Source organism: Lissotriton vulgaris, chromosome 5 (assembly GCF_964263255.1).
Source record: "Lissotriton vulgaris chromosome 5, aLisVul1.2, whole genome shotgun sequence".
Lineage (NCBI taxonomy): Eukaryota > Metazoa > Chordata > Amphibia > Caudata > Salamandridae > Lissotriton > Lissotriton vulgaris.
The window spans coordinates 2,003,413,118-2,003,436,604 of record NC_141693.1 but is presented as its reverse complement, the minus strand read 5'-3'; the positions used below and the strand labels follow the sequence as shown (position 1 = coordinate 2,003,436,604).

At 49.4% G+C, this 23,487-nt stretch overlaps 1 protein-coding gene across 1 annotated transcript in view; it reads left to right on the top strand.

Moving 5' to 3' along the window:
* The window catches only part of AIF1L (allograft inflammatory factor 1 like), a 110,692-nt gene that overhangs the window by 44,091 nt on the left and 43,114 nt on the right, over nucleotides 1–23,487 (top strand). The window contains exons 3-5 of the mRNA XM_086924801.1: nucleotides 1,099–1,165; nucleotides 5,887–5,928; nucleotides 10,155–10,317. Coding sequence (XP_086780927.1) covers nucleotides 1,099–1,165; nucleotides 5,887–5,928; nucleotides 10,155–10,317 — 272 coding nt within the window. The remainder of the gene's footprint in view (nucleotides 1–1,098; nucleotides 1,166–5,886; nucleotides 5,929–10,154; nucleotides 10,318–23,487) is intronic.

Sequence of the window (23,487 nt, the reverse complement as noted above, 5' to 3'; positions counted from 1 at the left end):
CAAAAGAGCACGGAACGATATTTATTCTGTGTATGCTCTCAATACCAAGGTTAAAAATATACATAACCTCAGGCAGTCAAGTTAGGTAGACTGTCTGAGGTAGGGTCGGTCGACATGTTTCAGCAAACATGGACTATTGCGTCCTTGCTTTCATCAGGACCAGGACTTTGTTGCTAGTGCTACTGCACAACGTGAATAAATCATAAAGTGAAAGAGTGACAAAAGGAAAAAAGAAACAAGTGCAAAAAGTCACCTGTATAGTCCAAATGCCATTACAGTTAGTGCCGTTCACTGTCGAAAAAATAAAGGAAGTGAGTGTCAGGTTAGCCTAACCTGACACTCATTTCCTTTATTTTGTCACTCTTTAATTTTATGATTTATTCACGTTGTGCAGGAGCACTAGCAACAAAGTCCTGGTGGTCCGGATAAAATCCCAAATGATGAAGGGCGGATCCGTATGGTGACTGATGGGTATTTTCCTCATCCCTTGAGAGCCTTTTGTGTCGAATCATTTTTGACCCCTGGGTGATTAGGGGACTGTGGTTGATCAGGCGGTTAGCGTACACCTTTGAGCTTTGTTTGGTTTCAGACCCTCTGGTACTTTTTGTTGTTTCCAGGTTCTTTGGCGATTGTACCCAGAGCAAGGTCTATAAATTTCCCTGAGGTCCTCTTTTACCGTAGTGTTTCTTGTTATCGTGACATGACCTCAGCGCGGGTACTCTGTCGCGACCCTGGTGAATGTTGCTGCTCCTAGTGTCTGCTGGGCCGGGTGTTATCGTGACATGACCTCAGCGCAAGTGCTCTGTCGCGACCCTGGTGAATGTTGCTGTGATGCTGCTCCTACGCTCTGCTGGGCCGGGTGTTACCGTGACATGACCTCAGTGCGGGTGCTCTGTTGTGACCCTGGCTCGACCTGTGGTGCTTGTCGTCTGGGGGGAGGGTGAAGAGGTTGTGGGGGAGGGGTCATGGGGACGCTGCTTTGTTGAGTGGTCTTTACTCTCCAACAGGATATTGCCTTGCACGGACCTGAACGTGGTCAGCGGTTCTCAAAGGTTCTATTGGTGATGTCATCTTGTTTTTTTGTTTTTTTACCTCTAGGAGTTTCTTAATGATGAAAAATACAACGACGAAGAGGACCTGGAGGAGAAGCTGGCGTCCTTCCGAAGTAAGGCTAGGAGTATTCGGAATACTCTGGGTTTCAGGTTTAGGATTAGGGCGAGGATTGAGGGTGGAGCAGTGTTTAGGATGGGATGGTGTTAGTTTTAGGTTTAAGATTAGGGTTAAGTATCAGGAGATGGTTTAGGGTTAGGGTTGGACATACTGTAATGGCTAGGGATCATTTAGCGCTAAGTTTAAGATTGAGTCCAGTGTTTTTTTAGATTAGGGCAAGGATTGGCCATGAAGTAGTATTTAGGATGGGATGGTGTTAGTTTTAGGTTTAAGATTAGGGTTGAGGCTCGGATTAGGAACTGGTTTAGGGTTAGGGTAGGACATACTGTAGTGGCTAGGGATCATTTTAGTGCTAGGTGTAAGATTAGAGTCCAGTTGGTTTTAGATTTTGGCTAGGATTGACGATGGAATAGTGGTTAGGGATTGGGATGGTGTTAGTTTCAGTGTTAGGTTTAAGATTAGGGTTGAGGTTAGGAGTACGGGTTAGTTTCAGGTTAGGGTTGGGCATACAGTAGTCTCTAGGGACAGTTTTGGTGTTAGGGTTAATGTTAGAGTTGACTTGGTTTTAGATTAGGGCTGGGATTGTGGATGGTGCAGTGGTCAGGGATTGGGATAGTGGTAGCCTTAGTCTTAGGTTTAAGATTAGGGTTGGGTTAGCATTAGGGATTAGTTTCAGGTTATTGTTAGGAATGGAGATAGAGTAGTGGTTGGGGATAGCTTCAGTGTTGGATTTAAGGTGAGGGTTATTATTAGGTATTGGATTCAGGTGAGTGTTAGAACTGGGATGAAGTAGTATTTAGGATAGGGTTAGTGTTATGTTTACGTTTAGGTTTAGGGGTGATTTAGAGTTAGAGGTTGGTTTCATGTTAGGGTTAGTATTGGGCTCGGGCATTGGTTAGGGATGGGATAGTGTTAGGTTTAAGACTAGGGTTAGGATTAGGGATTAGATTCAGGTGAGGGTTATGAAGGGGTGTATGTAATGTTTTGGATACTGTTAGTCTTAGGTTTAACTTTAGGGTTAGTTTAACGTTAGGTTTGAGGCTAGTTTCAGATTAGTGTTAGTATTGGCGTGGAAGCAGTGGCTAGAGATAGTGTTGGGTTTATGTTTAAGATCTGGTTTCGGAGTGGGGATGGAGTAGTCGTTGGGATAGTGTTAGGTTTAGGTTCAAGTTTAGGGTTAGAATTAGAGGTTGGTTTCTGATTAGAGTTAGTATCGGGATTAGAGTAGTGGCTGGGGATAGGATTGGAATTAAGTTTAAGTTTAGGTTTAGGAAGGGGATGGAGGAGTGTTTAGGATGGTGTTAGGATTAAGTTTAGGACTGGTTTAGGGTTAGAATTAGAGGTTGGTTTTAGATCAGGGTTAGCATTGTAGATGGAGCCGCAGGTGAGCTGTGCTTGTGACGGAACGGTTCCGTCACGGCCCCGCCGCTCTTTAGAACGTCAGCGCAGGCGCGGAATTCGTGCCGCGCAGGCGCGGCGAGCAGGCTGTGACGGAACCGTTCCGTCACCAGCACAGCCCACCTGAGGCTGGTGACGGAGCGGTTCCGTCACGAGCATGGGAGGGGTTAAGATTAGGGCTTGGGTTACGATTAGGGGTAGGTATTTGTTTGGTTTATTTTTTGCATTTTAAGGTTATTTCTACTTTGAATTTGGGTTTAGCGTATGAGTGAGGGCCAGTGGGTAAAAATTATTTTGTTCAAAAGGAAGTTCATGCTTGACCCTTTGTTCTTGGTACCCACCTAATCTTTGATAAAATGTTAGTTTTTGAGGATTCTTCACAGTGGGTTTGGAGAATGATATGTCTTCATAACAATATCGATCCTTGCAGCACTGATCCACTGATCACTGCAGCTGGCTTACCCCAGAGCCAGTGCTGTGCCAATCATGCCCCCTTGCTCCTCTGTGTGCATCGCAAAAACAGTTGATGGACAGAATGCAGAACAATTTCCTACATTCACCCCAGTACAGAGATCTGGGCCTACATCCATAGCTTTTTTGCTCACCATGCCATTCCAGTTTGAACCCAGCCATATGCAAATCAGTCTTGACCCTGTGCCCCATGGGAACAGTCCAGCCCGAACTGCCAAGCCAGGTCCTCCCTGGACTGGAAACAAGCATCCAAGGACCGGTTTCGGGCTTTCAGCCCTCATCAGCCAGGATAGCTTGACTCCAGTGGCATGGCGCAGCACGCAGACCTTTCTTTGATCTGCCCCTCTGACCATGCCATGCCATCCGTGCCCGGCGCAGCACGCAGACCTTCACACGTCCATGGCGCCCCAAGGCGCTCCACGTGTGGTTCTGTGGCACCCACGTGCTGCCTCCGACTGTTGAAAGGTGGTCGGCTGGCACTCCAGTCTGCGTGTGACGCTGCTGTACAGACGGGCAGGCTTTGCCCCCATACACACCCCTGGTGCAAGTAAGGTCTGAAAGGCCCTTAAAGGGGGAAATACTTCGTCACGGCCTAATCTGTGGTTCAGAAGCCCGTGCCCATGCCAGGTCACCAGTGGAAGGAGTCTGCGGCCCCCTCCCCTGGGCTGGTACCCGCCTGTGCCCAGCGGATGTTGGCGAGGCAGTGCCCTGCGCTAGTTCCCTGTTAGAGGGTTGGAGTCATTGGTATTTCAGGGCGGCTTCCCCTACCAGCTGCCCTTGAGCTTCAGACGTGGGCGAGGCCAGGTCCATGTGCCAGCCAGGGCAGACAGGCGGGGGTCCAGGGCACCCCTGCCCCTTTCTATGTGCCCCAGACGCTGGCGAGGCCTGGTTCCTCCACCCGCCCCCCTTGGCAGGCACGAGGTTCAGGACAACTTCCCCTGCTCGCCCCTTTGTGTCCCTGGCATTGGAGGGACCCGGTGGCAACGCCAGCCCTCCTTGGCAGGCAACAGCTTTTGTACGAAGTCCGGGGTCCTCGCCTGCCCCCCGGGCGCCGTGCCCGCTCACAGTGCTTTCGTTGAACCCTGGGCGCTCTGCAAACTTTATTGGTGGTGGGAAGTTAAGCAGGGTCCAGAGAGACCCTCAACGTGGTCTCAGACCTGCCCACGCCCCCCCCCTCCCTTACTGTAGCCCTCCACCTCCCCCCAGCTGAAAACAGTGCGGGCATTGTATGCCCACTTCGGCCCCAGAAGCCCCCACCCCCACTCGCACCCGACGCAAGGAAAACCGCTGACAGCGCGCGGCAGGCTCCCGGCTGCTCAAGTGGGCATTTGTGTGGCATGGGGTGTGTGTGTGGGAGGGGGGGGGGGGCTGCGGGGTCACTCGAGGTTTGTCTTGGGCCCAGGCACGAGAGTGAGATCACTCATTCCGATGGCACGTGCGCTCGGAGGTGGCATCCTTGCAGCAGACCGGGGTGGACGGACAGTGGCGGCGTCTGCTGGGCGCAGTCAGTGGTCTATTATAGCGCCCACAGACTAGTGAACTACCCTTAGGCGCTTGGATGGATTCCTGTGTGGATTCGGTGCTGGCAAAAGGGATCGTACCAAGAGCACTGGAGTCTAAAATTCACAACAGCACTGCCCACCGGTGCCAGCTCCTTAAACTGCCCACTAGTGCCACCTTCTCACACTGCCCACCAGTGCCAGCATCTCTCACTGCCCTCCGGTGCCACCTTCTCACACTGCCCAACAGTTCCAGCTCCTCACACTGCCCACCAGTGCCACCTTCTCACACTGCCCACCAGTGTCAGCTCCCCACACTGCCACCAGTGCAGCTCCTCGCACTGCCCCCCAGTGCCACCTTCTCACACTGCCCACCAGTGTCAGCTTCTCACACTGCCCACCAGTGTCATCTCCTCACACTGCCTAAAAGCCAAGCATGGCGCATCCGTGGCAGATTCTTAGTGTCTGCCAGGACCAACTTCTCACTCCACAACGGCTCCTCACTCTGCCTGTAATGCCAGCTCTTTGCAAAGCCAACTACTGCCAGGTCAGCGCACACTACGTAAGTGGCATCTTCTAGCAGAGTGGTAGCTTATAACACTCCACCTCAAACTGCCCATCCTTGTCAGCTCTTCACCCTAATATCAGTGCCCGCTTCTCTCATTACTACCCATGCCTGCTCCTCACACTGCTGCTCCTGCCAGCTTCTTACATTGCAACCAGTGCCTGCTCCTCAAATTGTGGTCCATGCCAGTTCCTCACATTGCTGCTCGTGCCAGCTTCTCTCGTGCCCGTGCTATCTTCTCACTTTGCTACCCATGCCAGCTTCTCACATTCCTACCTGTGCCAGCTTCTCACATTCCTACCTGTGCCACCTTCTCACATTCCTACCTGTGCCAGCTTCTCTCATGCCCGTGCTATCTTCTCACTTTGCTACCCGTGCCAGCTTCTCACTTTGTTACCCGTGCCAGCTTCTCACATTCCTACCCATGCCAGCTTCTCACATTGATACTCGTACCAGCTTCTCACTTTGTTACCTGTGCCAGCCTCTCATACGCCTCACCGGTGTCAGCTGCAAAAATGAAATCCCACATTAGTGCCACAAGAAGCCACTAAATTACTTTGGGGGCGATGCCCGTTTTATGCCTTCTACTGTGCTAAACAAAAAAATCCAAATATATTTCAGGTAATTGCGGCTCTGAGCTCTAGTTCTCACAATGAGGCAACATGTTTCTCGGGGAGAAGGAGGTAAACCGGCAGGTATCTCTAATGTATGACACATGTGAGTCCAGTGCTGCCCTCCAGACCTCCCCTGACCTCCTAACTTTTTTTTCCTTTTGCTTTCCAGAAAAATACATAGACTTTGACCTGAACGACCAGGGCGAGATAGGTGAGTGTGTTTGCCTCTCAGGGCAGTGACATTGGGTTGGAGGGCAGGGGCGGGAGGGGGGAGGGTGGGGGGGTATTTGCACATTGTGAAAGTGGACACGTGGCAAATCTACATCCCTTTATGGATCTTGAGTTAAATAACTCTGCTCGGATACCAGGATTCTGAGGCGTAGGGAGTCCACTCACTGTCCTCATTCACACCGCGAGGAGTATGAATTCTAGATTCAGAATCCATGGCCCCTTCCTGCTCCGTCCTCTGCTTCTCTCTTGTGTGAGGGGTGTTCCCTCAAACACCGCCTCAGAGGGCCCATCTTGTACTCCTGCTGGGGCTTCTGTACCAATCAGTAAATGCACAGAGAGGCTCAGACTCCCTGGTAAAAATTAGTATTCCCCATTACTTACCGTATATTGCGTTGTAATGACATGCGTTGTAATGACATGCGTTGTAGTGACATGCGATGTAATGGCTGCGTTGTAATAGCATGCAATGTAAAGGATGTTGCATTGTAATGACGGCATTGTAAAGGTAGTGTGATGTAATGACTGTGTTGTAAAGGTAGTGTGATGTAATGACTGCGTTGTAAAGGTAGTGTGATGTAATGGCTGCGTTGTAATAGCATGGGATGTAAAGGATGTCGTGTCGTAATGACTGCGTTGTAAAGGTAGTGTGATGTAATGACAGCGTTGTAAAGGTTGTTTCCCGTCACATGGACCCTCTACTAGAGGGCTGAGCGGTTCATCATCACTCCTTTGACCAGTCACTCCTCCCTAAGGATGAGATGTTGCTTTGTCGCTCACTCTGACCTCCCCCAGAGGGATGCATTGCCAGTAGCTCACCCTCCCCCATTTCACTCACCCATCGGGCGATCGTTCACTCTCACCAGCCCCTGATTCGTCTCTCCTAGAGGAGTGCACTTGCTCTTTTGCCCCCACTCTTTCTCCCCTCAACAGAGGTGGTCACTGTCGCTCCCTCTCACCATCTTTCCAAGAGGGTAGACTGTCACTCACTCGAGCGGTATGCTGGCATCACTCTATCCAGCCACCCCTTGCCTCACCTGCACCAGTCACTCTAGGTCTCTCTGATCAGGAGTGCACTCTCACTCACCTGACTGCCTGTGGGGTTCACTGTCACTCACTCAACACCCTGAAGATTGCACTGTCGCTCACACTCACCTGCCCCTGGGGGACAATGAACTTTTGCCCACAAGCCTCTGCCTTCCTGGGGTGCACTGTCATCACTCATCATCTCAGGGTGCACTTTTGCATACACTCACCTGCTCTCTGTGGTGGTGGGGGTGCACTGTCACTCACACTCACACCCTTGGGGTGGTGTCCTGCTCACTGGGATGGGGGAGATGTACACTCTCGCTCACTCTCACACCCTTGGGGTGGTGTCCTGCTCCCAGGGACAGGGGAGATATCCACTCTTGCTCACTCTCACACCCTTGGGGTGGTGTCCTGCTCCCGGGGACAGTGGAGATGTCCACTCTCACTCACTATCACACCCTTGGGGTGGTGTCCTGCTCCTGGTGACGGGGGAGATGTCCACTCTCGCTCACTCTCCTCCCCTTGGGGTGGTGTCCTGCTCCCGGGGACGGGGGAGATGTCCACTCTCGCTCACTCTCCTCCCCTTGGGGTGGTGCCCTGCTCCCAGGGACAGGGGAGATGTCCACTCTCGCTCACTCTCACACCCTTAGGGTGGTGTCCTGCTCCCGGGGACAGAGGAGATGTCCACCCTCATTCACTCTCACACCCTTGAGGTAGTGTCCACTCTTGCTCACTCTCACACCCTTGGGGTGGTGTCCTGCTCCTAGGGACAGGGGAGATGTCCACTCTCGCTCACTCTCACACCCTTGGGGTGGTGTCCTGCTCCCAGGGACAGGTGAGATGTCCACTCTCGCTCACTCCCACACCCTTGGGACAGGGGAGATGTCCACTCTTGCTCGATCTCACACCCTTGGGGTGGTGTCCTGCTCCCGGGGATGGGGGAGATGTCCACTCTCACATCCTTGCGGTGGTGTCCTGCTCCCTAGGACAGGGGAGATGTCCACTCTCGCTCACTCTCACACCCTTGGGGTGGTGTCCTGCTCCCGGGAACTGAGGAGATGTCCACTCTCATTCACTCTCACACCCTTGGGGTGATGTCCTGCTGCCAGGGACAGGGGAGATGTCCACTCTCACTCACTCCCACACCCTTGGGACAGGGGAGATGTCCACTCTCGCTCACTCTCACACCCTTGGGGCGGTGTCCTGCTCCCAGGGACAGGTGACATGTCCACTCTCACTCACTCCCACACCCTTGGGACAGGGGAGATGTCCACTCTCGCTCACTCTAAGACCCTTGGGGTGGTGTCCTGCTCCCGGGGACAGGGGAGATGTCCACTCTCGCTCACTCTCACACCCTTGGGGTGGTGTCCCGCTCCCGGGGACAGGGGAGATGTCCACTCTCGCTCACTCTCACACCCTTGGGGTGGTGTCCCGCTCCCGGGGACAGGGGAGATGTCCACTCTCGCTCACTCTCACACCCTTGGGGTGGTGTCCTGCTCCCGGGGACAGAGAAGATGTCCACTCTCATTCACTTCCACACCCTTGGGGTGATGTCCTGCTCCCAGGGACAGGGGAGATGTCCACTCTCGCTCACTCTCACACCCTTGGGTGCTGTCCTGCTCCCTAGGACAGGGGATATGTCCACTCTCGCTCACTGTCACACCCTTGGGGTGGTGTCCTGCTCCCTAGGACAGGGGATATGTCCACTCTCGCTCACTGTCACACCCTCGGGGTGGTGTCCTGCTCCCAGGGACAGGGGAGATGTCCACTCTCGCTCACTCTCACACCCTTGGGTGGTGACCTGCTCCCGGGGATGGGGGAGATGTCCACTCTCGCTCACTGTCACACCCTTGGGGTGGTGTCCTGCTCCCTAGGACAGGGGATATGTCCACTCTCGCTCACTCTCACACCCTTGGGGTGGTGTCCTGCTCCAGGGGACAGGGGAGATGTCCACTCTCGCTCACTCTCACACCCTTGGGGGGGTGTCCTGCTCCCGGGGACGGGGGAGATGTCCACTCTCGCTCACTCTCACACCCTTGGGTGGTGTCCTGCTCCCGGGGACGGGGGAGATGTCCACTCTCGCTCACTCTCACACCCTTGGGGTGGTGTCCTGCTCCCAGGGACAGGGGAGATGTCCACTGTCACTCACTCTCACACCCTTGGGGTGGTGTCCTGCTCCCGGGGACGGGGGAGATGTCCACTCTCGCTCACTCTCACACCCTTGGGGTGATGTCCTGCTCCCAGGGACAGGGGAGATGTCCACTCTCGCTCACTCTCACACCCTTGGGTGGTGTCCTGCTCCCTAGGACAGGGGAGATGTCCACTCTCGCTCACTCTCACACCCTTGGGGCGGTGTCCTGCTCCCGGGGACAGGGGAGATGTCCACTCTCGCTCACTCTCACTCCCTTGGGGTGGTGTCCTGCTCCCGGGGACAGGGGAGATGTCCACTCTCGCTCACTCTCACACCCTTGGGGTGGTGTCTTGCTCCCGGGGACGGGGGAGATGTCCACTGTCACTCACTCTCACACCCTTGGGGTGGTGTCCTGCTCCCGGGGACAGGGGAGATGTCCACTCTCGCTCACTCTCACACCCTTAGGGTGGTGTCCTGCTCCCGGGGACAGGGGAGATGTACACTCTTGCTCACTCTCACACCCTTGGGGTGGTGTCCACTCTCGCTCACTCTCACACCCTTGGGGCGGTGTCCTGCTCCCGGGGACAGGGGAGATGTCCACTCTCGCTCACTCTCACACCCTTGGGGCGGTGTCCTGCTCCCGGGGACGGGGGAGATGTCCACTCTCGCTCACTCTCACACCCTTGGGGCGGTATCCTGCTCCTGGGGACAGGGGAGATGTCCACTCTCATTCACTCTCACACCCTTGGGGTGGTGTCCACTCTCGGTCACTCTCACACCCTTGGGGTGCTGTCCTGCTCCCAGGGACAGCGGAGATGTCCACTCTCGCTCACTCTCACACCCTTGGGGGGGGTGTCCTGCTCCCGGGGACTGGGGAGATGTCCACTCTTGCTCCCTCTCACACCGTTGGGGTGGTGTCCTTCCCCCTGGGATGGGGGAGATGTCCACTCTCGCTCACTCTCACACCCTTGGGGTGGTGTCCTGCTCCAGGGGACAGGGGAGATGTCCACTCTCGCTCACCCTCACCCTCCTTCTCCCCTCTTTCACAGACATGATGGCTCTGAAGATGATGATGGAGAAGCTGGGGGTCCCCAAGACCCACCTGGAGGTGAAGAAGATGATCTCGGAGGTGACCGGGGGGACCTGCGACACCATCTCCTACCGGGACTTTGTGAAGATGATGATGGGGAAGCGATCTCCTGTCCTCAAACTGTGAGTACTAATTGAGAGAGTAGGTCTGGGGGGTGAGTGGGTAATACTGAGGGCACGGTCTGCCAGAGGGCAGGGCGTGATTGCTTGCCTGACGGAGCGTGACCGAGGGGCTTATACTGAGGGTATGTGGGTATGGGCTGTGCCCTAGGTGTTAGCGATAGGAGCTAAGGTGCTATACCCTGTGGGGGGGGGCACTAGAGGGGGACTGACATTCTTCATGCTGAGCGCCACAGCTTAGAAGTAAGGGTGAGCAAAATTTGCGTAATTTACTTTTGTGTGATTATGACAAGTTTTGGGGAGATGAGTTGGCCTAACTGCTAGGGCGGTCGAGCTCGAATCTGGGGAACTGACTTTGAGTCTCGGCAATGACGCTGAACATCCTGTGAATCTGGGCAAATCACTTAATCTCCCTGTGCCTAACAAAAATGAATGTGTCCTCATGTAACGCAACTGGTGCTATGTAAAGCGCTCTGATACCGGAATTGGGTCAAGTTTGCGCTATATAAAACTCTGTAAAATAAAAATAAAATAAAATAAATGACATATAATTATGCAAAATGCAAATCCATCATTATGTGCTAAAACAAAAATCACTGTGAGCAACAGCCATTCGCGTTCAGTTGTTCCTGTGCATTCACTGTAAATTTCTAACACGAATGCGACATAATTATGCCAGTTGGCACAATGGTGTTAAATTCAGGAATTTGAGGGTTTTCCTGGTGGTGATGGACAGTAAATAAAAAGGTCTGACACCGTCTACTGTAACTAGGGCAGACGGGGTACTGCCCCTCCTCCGACGGCCCCTACCCCATCAGGCTCTCGGAGGAAAGACACCAACCACGGAGCTAACAAGGGCTCCGTCAACAGAATACTTAAGTCCCACCCATCTCCAGAGGAGGAGGGCCGACCCAGGGTTTGGCAGACAGGGTTTGTGATGGAGGAAACTCCGAATCAGGCCCCAAGTTAGTAACATTTCGCAAAGATGCGGTTTCAGCTGACCACTAACTTTGGAATTGTGCAGATCCCAAAAGTCTTTCCAAATTCCATTACAGATTTATAATATTTGCCAAGGCTAGACCATGGCAGTGCTACGCCCTGCGGCCTTCCTAAATATACCTTGGCCCCACTTAGGGCTACATTGAATGCTGCGGCCAGACTGACCACCGGCACAATAAGAAATGCGCATATTTCCCCAGTCTTAAAATCTCTAAATTGAAGCTAGAATACAGCTAAAGATTGCCTGCCGGTCCCACAACGTCCTCCATTTCCAAACCCCCAAGTATCTTGTCCCAAAGCTAGAATTATCTGGAGGTGGTAGACCCTCAAGAAGCGCTAACTCCTTCCTCCTGAAACCACAGATATTTCATAAAAAGAGAACTCCTCAAAGAGCTTTCTCCGGCTCTGCCCCGAGGGTCTGGAACTCTCTCCCTCCTGAAGTTCGAAGACTCACTTCCACTCTTGCTTTCAAACTGAAAGTAAAAAGTTTCCTTATGAACAAGTTCTTACCTTAAATGGTTTGGATCTTCTGCTGTAAGATACTGGACTTATACCTCTGTCCTTCATGTCTTGTACTGAATCAATATATTTGTTTTAATTTAATCTTTTCTGCCCCTCCCAGATCCGCTATTTTTAGCCACTGTGTTTGCTTTTATGCACCCTTGTAACTGTCCTGTTGATTTGTATTTGACGCCTGTAAATCCCTGATCATCTTTAATGTAAAACGCTCTGATATCCCTTGGGATCTTGTTCACGCTATATAAATCTTTATAAATAAATAATTGGTCTTCTAGGCGATATGTAACACACTGTGAAGGACCGGGTTTTAGAACCCAGCGGCGTCAGGGAAAACGCCCGATGCCTTCGAGCTCCCCTGCCTTGGCAAACAAAGACACGGGATACTTCTTGATGACGTCAAAGACCAAAGTTTATTGGTTGCAACCAGGAACAGAGATCTACGAAGCACACACGGGTGGTTCGCTAGAGACTGCACAAATTCAATGAGCGGAGCATGGTCTTTTATGCCAAAAATCAAGCCTCAGGCAACATTCCAAATTAGCATTGGGTTCATACAAACTGACCAATAGAAACATGACATTTTAAAAGTAGCGTATGACGACAATCCCACTTTCCGTTGTCCAGCCCACCAGAAATGACCAAGCACATTCCAATATTCCTGTTCGATCAGGCCGGACAAACCCATCATAAAACCCTCAACCCAAATCAGTGATTATGTCGTAAAGGAAGGAGCAGAAACAGATAGGAAACAAGATAGAAAGGTGGGTGCAGTGTACTATAAACTTCAGCATGTCCTGCTCTTTGATCTTTATCTGACCAGCTGCTTAACAAGGAACTGGCTCAACGAGGTCAGCCTCGGGCAAGGGAGCCAGTTCGGCCAGTTCATTCAGAAGTCAGCTAAGGTGTCTCAAGAACCTGTTCGGCCACAGTCCCCGGCCTATGTGAGGGCAACCACACAAAATGGCTGCCGCACACAAAATGGAACCCGAAGGTTCAAACGAAATCCCTGAATACGTAGTGTTCTCATTGATCGATTAATGCGAAAACACTCGTACACACTGCACTCGTGATTTGCGGTCTGCTGACACCAAAATTGTCTATTTCCGACGATCTTTATTGAACGGGTTTGGAACCACCGAACCACAGACCCTCAAACCAAGGAACTTACAGACCCTCCTTTTGCCCTTACATAGGCAACAGACCCAAACCCATGTCAATCTGAATCTGGATCTATATTCATCAGATCATCGATATGTTGCTGTAGCATCATCCTATTACTTAGTACCTCTCTCTGGACAGGTCTCCTTGCACACGAAGTAGCACAGAGGCCACAAATAGCAGGAGCACACTGTACACAGAGACAGAACAGGAACAGGATAGCCAAGACCATCCCAATGACCATCAAAATCTTCCAAACCCAAGTGGATATCAATCCCCATAACCATCCCACTAACGACCAATCTCCTTTATCCAAATGGACAGAATCGGAGATCTTATGTAGCTTGGAAATGGCCTGGAAGACTGACGGAGCGTTGTCTGGAATGAAAACGCAGCAGCTCGATTGAATCAGTTTACATACTCCACCTCGATCTGCTAGTATGACATCAAGGGCAACTCTATTTTGAAGTGTCATAAGTCTATCCGACTGGAGCTCAGCAGTCAAGTTACTAAGGGCACCAGCAGTTTCGACTATGGTGGACTCAACCACTCTCGTCAACTGGCGAATATTCCTGCTATTAGCCATCGGTGTTCAGAACGGCAGAAAACCCTTAAAGAAATCTCCCAACTCTTGCCCTGCAGTGTCTTCTTGACTAAAGACACCTCGAGCAACTCTCGTCTTATGGTAATCTGCCGCAGCTGTAAAAGTGGGAGGCAACAGGAAAGAAACAAAACATGTGCCCGAAAAATCAGGGGGCAACCATGTATATGCTTTGTCATAGCAAACAAAGTAGGTACCCTTAGCGGCTAGAAATGCTGGGGAAGACTGAGACGTAAATACGTAGGTGTCAGTACAAACGCTCTTCCCTAGCTAAGCTCTCGGATTTTTGCCATTACCTTGCAGACAATAGCGACCCTGATGGGGCACTATCCAAATCGGTGGAGAACTTTTTGCTCGCTGGTTAACACTCAGACTAACTCCATACCCAGTAATATCCCAACCACTATATGGTTGCCTCTCATCTGTCGGAATAGTTTCAACAGCATTAGTTCCTTTAACCATGTCGACTATGCCTCTAGCAACAGCATTATTCTTCGGATTGTCCTTCGGTGAACGTAGGGATTAAACACTATGGGCATAAATGAACATCGTTCTGTAAGCCCAAATCGAACCATTCAAACTAAAAGGCAAAACCAAGTACGGAATACCCTTATCAGTCGTATGGGGCATTAGACCACAAATCCAACAGTTTGTCGTGTTCATCACTAACTGGTGTTGGTGCAAAAGTTGAATAAAGGAATTGTTGGCAAATTCCAGTCGTCTAACTACCTCATGTTCAGGCAAAGGATGAAAAGAATGAGAAGAAATAGTGGGTGGAGATATAGGTTGCACAGTGGGAATAAACGTCACTTTAAAAGAGAATGTCACATAACCAATTAAGAATATCATTAAACTCAATAGCAAAAGTAAACACGGTATTAAAAAACTTTTCTTTGATATCAGTTTGCATATCTTCTTTTTAAAAGCCATTGCCCTTGCAGGTCTCTCCAACTCGAAGAAATCCATCCTAACTAAATATGCTGCTCGCGATGGTAGGGTGTTCTATGCTAAGGAATGCCTCTGTCAACCCAGGGCAACTCCCTTAGGCCAACCAGAACCTTCGACCTAGTGTCTCAGGCTTGCACTCCAAAGACTTGGCACCGCGACCCTACAGCTGAACCCGGATGGCGGTTCGAAAAACAAAAATGAGTAGATCCTCGGTGGAGAGTTAACCTGCAAACAGAAAAATCATAACAACTTTTATTTGTGCTTTATTTGTCCCACGATTCTTGGTCGCAAATTATAGCGGTCCTTTCCAGGAAATGTTTGGTCCTTAAACAACAAATCAGGCTCAGTAGTGTTCAATCGATTCAAAGTAGGCACAGCTTCTTGTAAAAGATCGTCACTTTCCTTCTCAGAGTTCGTACCAATCAGACGGGCATCGCTGAATGGCAAAAATCGTGGAACAGTTTCTGTTTCAGAGTCTGGAAGTCCCTCCTGGACCCACTGATCGTACGGTAAGGGCGATGGTGCTCGCTTACAGTGTACGCCGTGGATCCAGTATTTCTTGCCTTGCACTCGAACTGCAGAACGTGTAGACAGGAGCACTTGGTAGGGTCCAGTCCAGCGGGGCTGATCGTTCTTGCTCCGCTGAAAATTCTTGATGAAGATCCAACTGCCAGTTTCAATTGCGTGGCATGGATCCTCAGAAGCTTGTGGCAGACTATCATGCACCTGTTGGTGTAAAACACGCAATTTAGTCGTCAGTTCGCGCAAGTAATCAAGCAACACAGGGTATTCAATTTCGCTGAACCTAGTTGGCCTTGGTACGCCCCAAATATTCGCTGGGCGACCAAAGACCACCTCGTATGGACTCAGACCCATTCTCGAATGCACAGTCATTCTTGTGGACAAAAGCGCTAAAGGCAAAGCATCTGGCCACTGTAAACCAGTGCTCGCTTGAATTTTGGCTAACTTTAGCTTTAAAGTGCCATTATAGCACTCAACTAAACCAGCTGATTGGGGCTGATTTGCAGCGTGGAATTTCTGCCGGATTCCTAGTCCCTCACACACTCTCTTCATGACTTGACCCACAAATTCACTCCCATTGCCACTCCAGATAATTCTCGGCATTCCAAATCTAGGGAAAAATTCCTTTATCAGGACTTTTGCTGTGGACAAGGCAGTATTGTCCTTAAGGGGAACAGCTTCTACCCATCTAGAAAAGGAGCAAACAACCACTAAAACATATTTCAAGTTTTTGCATCTCTCCATGTGGATAAAATCTAGCTGCAAAGCCTCGAACGGATACGTAGGAGGAGCAAAATGACCAGCTGGTGTAGGAGTTCCTTTACCAGGATTATACATCAAGCATACCATACAGTTCTTAATCAAGTTCTCTGCACATTTTGGAATTCCCGCATTCTGCCAAACCGGAGCCAACAACTTGCAAATCCCTTTCACACTGATATGTGCCATGCCATGAGCCATTGTAACAACCGGAAGCACATATGCGTCAGGCAACAACCATCTCTGATGCTTGGACAAATCAGTCCAACAACCATTCGAATCCAATCTACCCTTACTTTCTCTCCATTCATTCAACTCTTTCTCTGTAGCTTCAGCTTGACTGGATTTTACACTCTCAATCGTATCTTCACACATACTCTTCTCTGGAACCCATCTCGCCGGACCTGCAACATACATTTGACTCATCACATTTCTCGCAGTTCCTTTCGCGACTTCATCCACAAACGCATTTTCGCGACCAACACCATCCGTAACTCTCTTATGGGCACTACATTTCACAATCGCTACTTGCAACGGCAAAGTAAGTGATTCAAAAAGTTCATTCACCAACTGCCCATGCTGGATCTTCGTTCCATGCGAAGTCAAGAACCCACGTTCACGCCACAAACGTCCAAAACTATGAGCCACACCGAATGCATACTGGCTGTCAGTATACACATTCACATTCACTCATTTTCCTTTCGCCAACACACATGCTCTCGTTAATGCAATCAACTCCGCTGCTTGTGCTGAATTATGTGGAATACGTGCAGCTTCAACAATCGTATGCAAAGTCGTCACAGCATATGCCGCAGTCGTATCACCATTCGGCAACTTAAAGCACGAACCATCAACCCACAAAGTACCATCACACTCTGGAAGAGGAGTATCTCTTAAGTCTACTCTTCCTTTCGTTTCTTCTTCAGTTCTCAGAAAACAATCATGTTGTTCTTCAATATCTGTCTCAACTGAAATTGGCAACAACGTAGCTGGATTCAACGTGTTGCATCGTTTAATGTGCACATGACTCGCTAACAACGTCAACTCGTAACCCGACAACCGAGCACTAGTTAAATGCTGTGTCTTGGTACGGTTCAACAAGGTATCCACTGCATGTGGAACCATTACCACTAACGTATTGTCCATAACCAAACCAGCAGACTGTTGAATTGAAACAGCCACTGCTGCTGTAGCTCTCAAGCAACTCGGCAACGCTCTAGCTACCGGATCTAAAGTCGGCGAAAAGTACGCACATGGGCGTTGCTTATCACCAAACTGTTGAGTCAAGACTGACAAAGCACATCCCTCTCTCGTGAACATACAATGTGAAAGGCTTACTGTAGTCGGGAGTACCCAACACAGGAGCCGAACACAACGCATTGCTTAATTCGGAAAAGCTCTTCTGACATTCGTCAGTCCAAGGAATAGGATTTGGAGTATCCTTAACAGTGAGGGCTATCAAAGGCTTCGCAAGCAAGGAAAAATTAGGAATCCACTGTCTACAGTACGATGTAATACCCAAAAACGCACGTACTTCTCTCTGTGTCGTAGGCACACTCATTTTCGCAATAGCTTGAATTCTTTCTGGGGTCAGTTTCCTTCCCTCCTTCGATAAGAGGTGACCTAAGTAGGTTACTTCTTGTCGACAATATTGCAACTTGGAGAGAGAAACTTTGTGATGAAAATCAGACAAGCGGTGTAACAATGACAAAGTGGCTTCCCTACAAATCTCTTCAGTATCAGCGGCAACTAACAAGTCATCAACATATTGAATAAGGGCTGCACCATCAGGTAAAACCAACAGATCAAGTTGTGTTTTCAAAGCTTGGCTATAGATCGATGGACTCTCGCAATAGCCTTGAGGAGCGCGCTTAAAGCGGAAACTTTGTCCTCCTAAAGAGAATCCAAAGATGTCCCTACTTTCCATGGCAATCGGGATACTGAAGAAAGCATTCTTCAAGTCAATCACCGAAAACCACGTGGCTGTAGCCGGAATCAGAGTCAACAAAGCGGTGATATCAGGCACAACAGGAAATTGTGGAACAACAATCTTGTTCACTTCGCGAAGATCGATCACAAACCTATATACAGGAGGCTGTGAACAATCAGTTCTCTTCAGAACAGGCAAAACGGGGCTATTGCACACATTACCTCTCGTTTCCTCAATGACACCCTTTTCGATCAGATCATAAATGATCGCTAAAAGTGCACGCTCACCATCACTCGAAATACAGTACTGTGGAATGCACGGTAACTTAGCATTCGCCTTCAGTGTCACAACATATGGAGGAATTTCCAGTAGGCCCACATCGTTCGGACCAGTAGCCCACAATGAATCTAGTAAAGAAGACAATTCAGGTGGAAGTCTATCTTTCGATATGTACATCGGAGAAATCGCTCTCTCACCCAAAGTAAGATGAACTCCTGACGGAGAACAATACAGCGTCGCATACAATCTCTTCAATAAATCCAATCCCAACAGATTCTCATTACAACCGGTAGTCAAAAGAAGTGATGCCTTGAACTTACGAGGTCCAACAGAAAGAGACAATGGAGCAGAAATTGGATTTGTAACCAGGGCGCCAGAAAAACCTATAGAAACATTATCAAAGCCAGACAAAGGTGCGCCAGGGAGTTTAGAGTGAATAATAGAACTCTTTATAGCACCAGTGTCTAGCAGAAAAGGTTCTGACACACCTGATGCAATTACTTCAACATAAGGTCCACTCTGATCTACTGGAACTGAAACAACTCCCTCTCTTTGTCCATGGCTGTCCTAACAATCATTACAATTCGCTTTGTCACCTTCAACATAGTAATCATCTACATAGTACTGTGCTGTCCTACCAGACGAACCTTGCTGCTGATCAAAACTATTTATCGAGTTCTGTGGAGGCAAAGAACGCACATTCTGTCCGCGACCTCTACCTCTAGGCGCCTGTTGAGCACCTCTACCTCGTACACCAGAAGCACCATTCATGCGCTGCAACAAAACCGGACAACTACTCTTGAAATGACCCTCTTCTTTGCAATACACACACTGATTAGGCCCATATGGAAAACGCTGTTGAGAAGACTCGTTCCTTTGTGAGTTTCTCGAATATTGCTGAGGTTGCTGATAATCGCGCTGACTAGTAGTACGCGGTGGATAAGCTTGTTGTAGAAGAACTTTAGTCTTCAATTCCTTAGTCTTCTTATCCGCTTTCTCTAACTCATCTTTGCGCCTATTTTCATAGTACTGGGCCGTAGTTAAAATCTGTGCTGACGTGGAAACAGCCCAAGCACTCTTGGAATCCTTCAACTTAATGCACAACTCAGGAAGCAGATTATGCACAAATTTGTCAACGAACAATCTCTGGCCACCCTCAGTAGCCATATCCTGACCACTATGGTCTACAAAGGTCTCTTCAAACCGTGTGAAAAAGTCGGACACCGTCTCGTCTTTCTTCTGCTTACATGCAGACAACTTGTCCCAATTAACACGCACTTCGGGCATCAAAGTCTTCATGTAAGTAATAATTCTACCAGGGAGTTGAGTAATAAGATCTTCAGGCTTAGCACCTCCAACTTGTCCATCATCCGCAGCAACAATATTAACCCATGTATCACCCAATTCTTGATCATGATCCGTATGTCGAATCGTATTCCAGATAGGTTGTGGGACAACATTACCAAACAACATATCTATGTCGGCTAAATTCATGATACACGAACCCACAGTTTGAGTGAGCTCTTTATAATATCCCGCCGGATTTTTGCGCGGATCAGGTAAAGTCTGCTTAAGCGCTAGGACTTCAGCATGCTTCCAAGGAACATGTACCCATACTTGCGGAAAGTGCGCAACAACAGGTGGATGAGCAGCTGCATCACCAGGTCTCCAAACTGGAGGAACCTCACGCATCGGATACTGACGCGCTTTTCTCCTAACTGACGAATCAGGCTCCAACAATCGCTCAGAAGGGGCAATATTACGGAACAACAACAACATCGCAATTGCTCTCTCAACGTCGAGGAGACTCACAATGGTCCCTTTCGCAAACTCGGAACGCACTCGATACAATTCTTCAGGAGCTTTAACTACTTCGTCAATCCATTGTTCATGGAGGAACACACAGATCATTTCAAAGACGTACCGTTGCTTTGGTGCTTTCCATTGACGGAAAACATCCATAATACCCTCAAGATCATACTGGGAAGTATACGTAACCCATCTACGCGCCATATGATCCAAAACTGTGTGCTCATCTGTATCAGGCAACTGACTACGTGATTATCTACGTTCAGTCACAGGAGACATACCCAATTGTCCCAACAAAGGAGACAGAAAACCAGAAAAAGCAGCAGTCACTCACTGTCTAGTAGAAGGAGAAGATGGAAGAATAAGAGAAGACGGAACAAAAGTAGAAGAATCCAAAGTCGGAAAGAAGGAGTATCATAGACAAGCGTAGGAGTAGTAGACAAAGGGGGAGGCAAAGTTGGCTGCTCCTGAGGAGGCTGCGCCAAAGGAACATTAGCCAACCGAAGAGGAGCTGGCTGTGGAGGAATTACAGGTGGCACAACAACTGGATGTTGCACAACTACAACTGGTGGCCGTGGTGCCGAAGCACTTTGTGCATAAGGGGGTGGCGAACTCAATAGATGCGACATTAAAGGATCTTTCGCAAGATCTTTCTTTTCTTCCTGTTCTTTAGGCGGCAAAACTGGGTAGCATCTATCTACCGCTAACTTCTTAACCCTAAGCATCTGTTCGCTCTCTTGCTCTTCCTCATTATCCCTATACGCAATAGCAGCTTGCACCATTGACATACCCCGTTCTCGTTTATTCTTTTTCGCTAATTTAATTTCTTTCTGTTTGGCTTCTTTGCGCCATATGCGGAAAGAGTCAAACATTGCCGGCCGGGCTTTCTTCTTGAACAATTTCACTTCGAGATTATCTAAAATCTCAGCTTCAAAACCACTGTAACTGGGCCACTGTAGGACATCGTCTTTTCTCGTATACTTTACCCAGATCTCATTATAGCTAATAGGGTCCACACCATGCTTCACGTATAATTCATATGTCGGAGTTCCAATTGGAGGAACAGGACACGAATCCTCTAACCGGGAATCCTTAGAACAACCACAACCAAATATCTTTCCAAGTCTGCTAAGACCAGGCATCTTGCTCACTTATCTAGCTTCAAACTACAAGGGAAATCTCAAAACGATAGTCTCGTGAATACACGAGTCCCTTGGCTTTGGGGCCTGCAGGTACCAAATCAAAGCGATCCACTAAAGGGATACCAAAAACAAACTAAGGACTAGGAGACGCTCCACTCATACTTAACTGAAATGTCGATGGCGTCACCAGAAGACCCGTCAATCGTCTTGCTCTACAATCGTCTAAGGCTCCAAGACAGGGCGACAGTCAGGGCAGCAGTCCTTCGTAGCCGTCGGAAGGCGGGGAACCTCGCAGCAAAGACTTTCGTACCACGACGACATACAGGGGTCGATGAAGTGGTTGGCATTCCTCCAGAATTTTCACACAAAGCTCTCCACGATCTTCGGGCTTGGACCGGTACTGCCGAAGTCGCCCCACTTTGGGCGCCAACTGAAGGACCGAGTTTTAGAACCCAGCGGCGTCAGGGAAAACGCCCGATGCCTTCGAGTTCCCCTGCCTTGGCAAACAGAGACACGGGATACTTCTCGATGACGTCAAAGACCAAAGTTTATTGGTTGCAACCAGGAACAGAGGTCTACGAAGCACAACACGGGTGGTTCGCTAGAGACTGCACAAATTCAATGAGTGGAGCATGGTCTTTTATGCCAAAAATGAAGCCTCAGGCAATATTCCAAATTAGCATTGGGTTCATACAAACTGACCAATAGAAACATGACATTTTAAAAGTAGCGTATGACGACAATCCCACTTTCCGGTGTCCAGCCCACCAGAAATGACCAAGCACATTCCAATATTCCTGTTCAATCAGGCCGGACAAACCCATCATAAAACCCTCAACCCAAATCAGTGATTATGTCGTAAAGGAAGGAGCAGAAACAGATTGGAAACAAGATAGAAAGGTGGGTGCAGTGTACTATAAACTTCAGAATGTCCTGCTCTTTGATCTTTATCTGACCAGCTGCTTAACAAGGAACTGGCTCAACGAGGTCAGCCTCGGGCAAGGGAGTCAGTTCGGCCAGGTCATTCAGAAGTCAGCTAAGGTGTACGTGTCTCAAGGACCCGTTCGGCCGCAGTCATCGGCCTATGTGAGGGCAACCACACAAAATGGCTGCCACACACAAAATGGAACCCGAAGGTTCAAACGAAATCCCTGAATACGTAGTGTTCTCATTGATCGATTAATGCGAAAACACTCGTACACACTGCACTCGTGATTTGCGGTCTGCTGACACCAAAATCGTCTATTTCCGACAATCTTTATTGAACGGGTTCGGAACCACCGAACCACAGACCCTCAAACCGCAGAACTACAACTGTTTGCTACCTCTCACATTTTGTTTGCTTTTGATACTTGCTCAAGTGCCACCATTGCCTAAGTAACGTTTGTTCTTGTGCCTGAGTGTCTAGCATATATTGCAGAATTATACCTCTAATTGTACTTTGTTTTCTCTTGTAACCTGCACACATGTCACTTTTTCCTCCTGTAATGCACCGTTTGCTACCTCATGTATTTTGTTTGCTCACAATTGTCACTTTTACCTCATGTAATTTAACGTCTGCTTTTGTAATTTGTTCACTTGTAATTTTCTCCTCATGTATCATTACTGTTTCTATTGTGAAGTGCTCTGACGCCTTTGGGTAAAGTCTGCGCTATATAAAAACGCATAAATAAATATGGCACTTTTTCAATCTGAATCAACTTAACCAGTCCAGAATCCATCTTTCCATCTTTGGTTGACAGACAGACTTCAAAAAACTAAAACCAACGTTTTGCCACAATTCAGACTGAGAGAGACGGAGAATTATTGTGTCTCTTGTCCTCCCCCCCATCTTGCGCGATACAAGAGTGATGCATAAATCTGTGTCCGAAGCTAGATCCAGAGGTGATGATGACGTCAGGTGCCTGCTGGCAGAACTGATGATCACACATGGAGTGGGCACCAGATACCTGACGGGCTGTGCAACACATTAGAATCACAGCACAGTACATGGATGGCGCACGTGTCACGGGCAGCTCTTACTCACGAGACACTGCTGAGCACGGGGTCTCGCTTCTTACACAGAGCGCTTTCTATTCTGCACAGTATTTGTGTGGACTCACGTCTGAGGCAGTGATGTATACCCTGAGGATACAGGGGTCTCACAGGCTCAGGGCACAGGCAGCACAACTGATGCCTTAGAATACAGGGGTCCCACAGGCCCAAGGCACAGGAAGCACAACTGGTGCCTCAGAATACACGGGTCTCATAAGACTTGAGGCATAGATTGCTGAATCATCCCTCAGAATAAAGGGGTCTCACAGGCTCAGGGCACAGGCAGCACAACTCGCCCCTCAGAATACAGGGGTCTCACAGACCCGGGGCACAGGCAGCACAACTCGTCCCTCAGAATACAGGGGTCTCACAGGCTCAGGGCACAGGCAGCACAACTCGTCCCTCAGAATACACGGGTCTCACAGACTCGGGGCACAGGCAGCACAACTCGTCCCTCAGAATACACGGGTCTC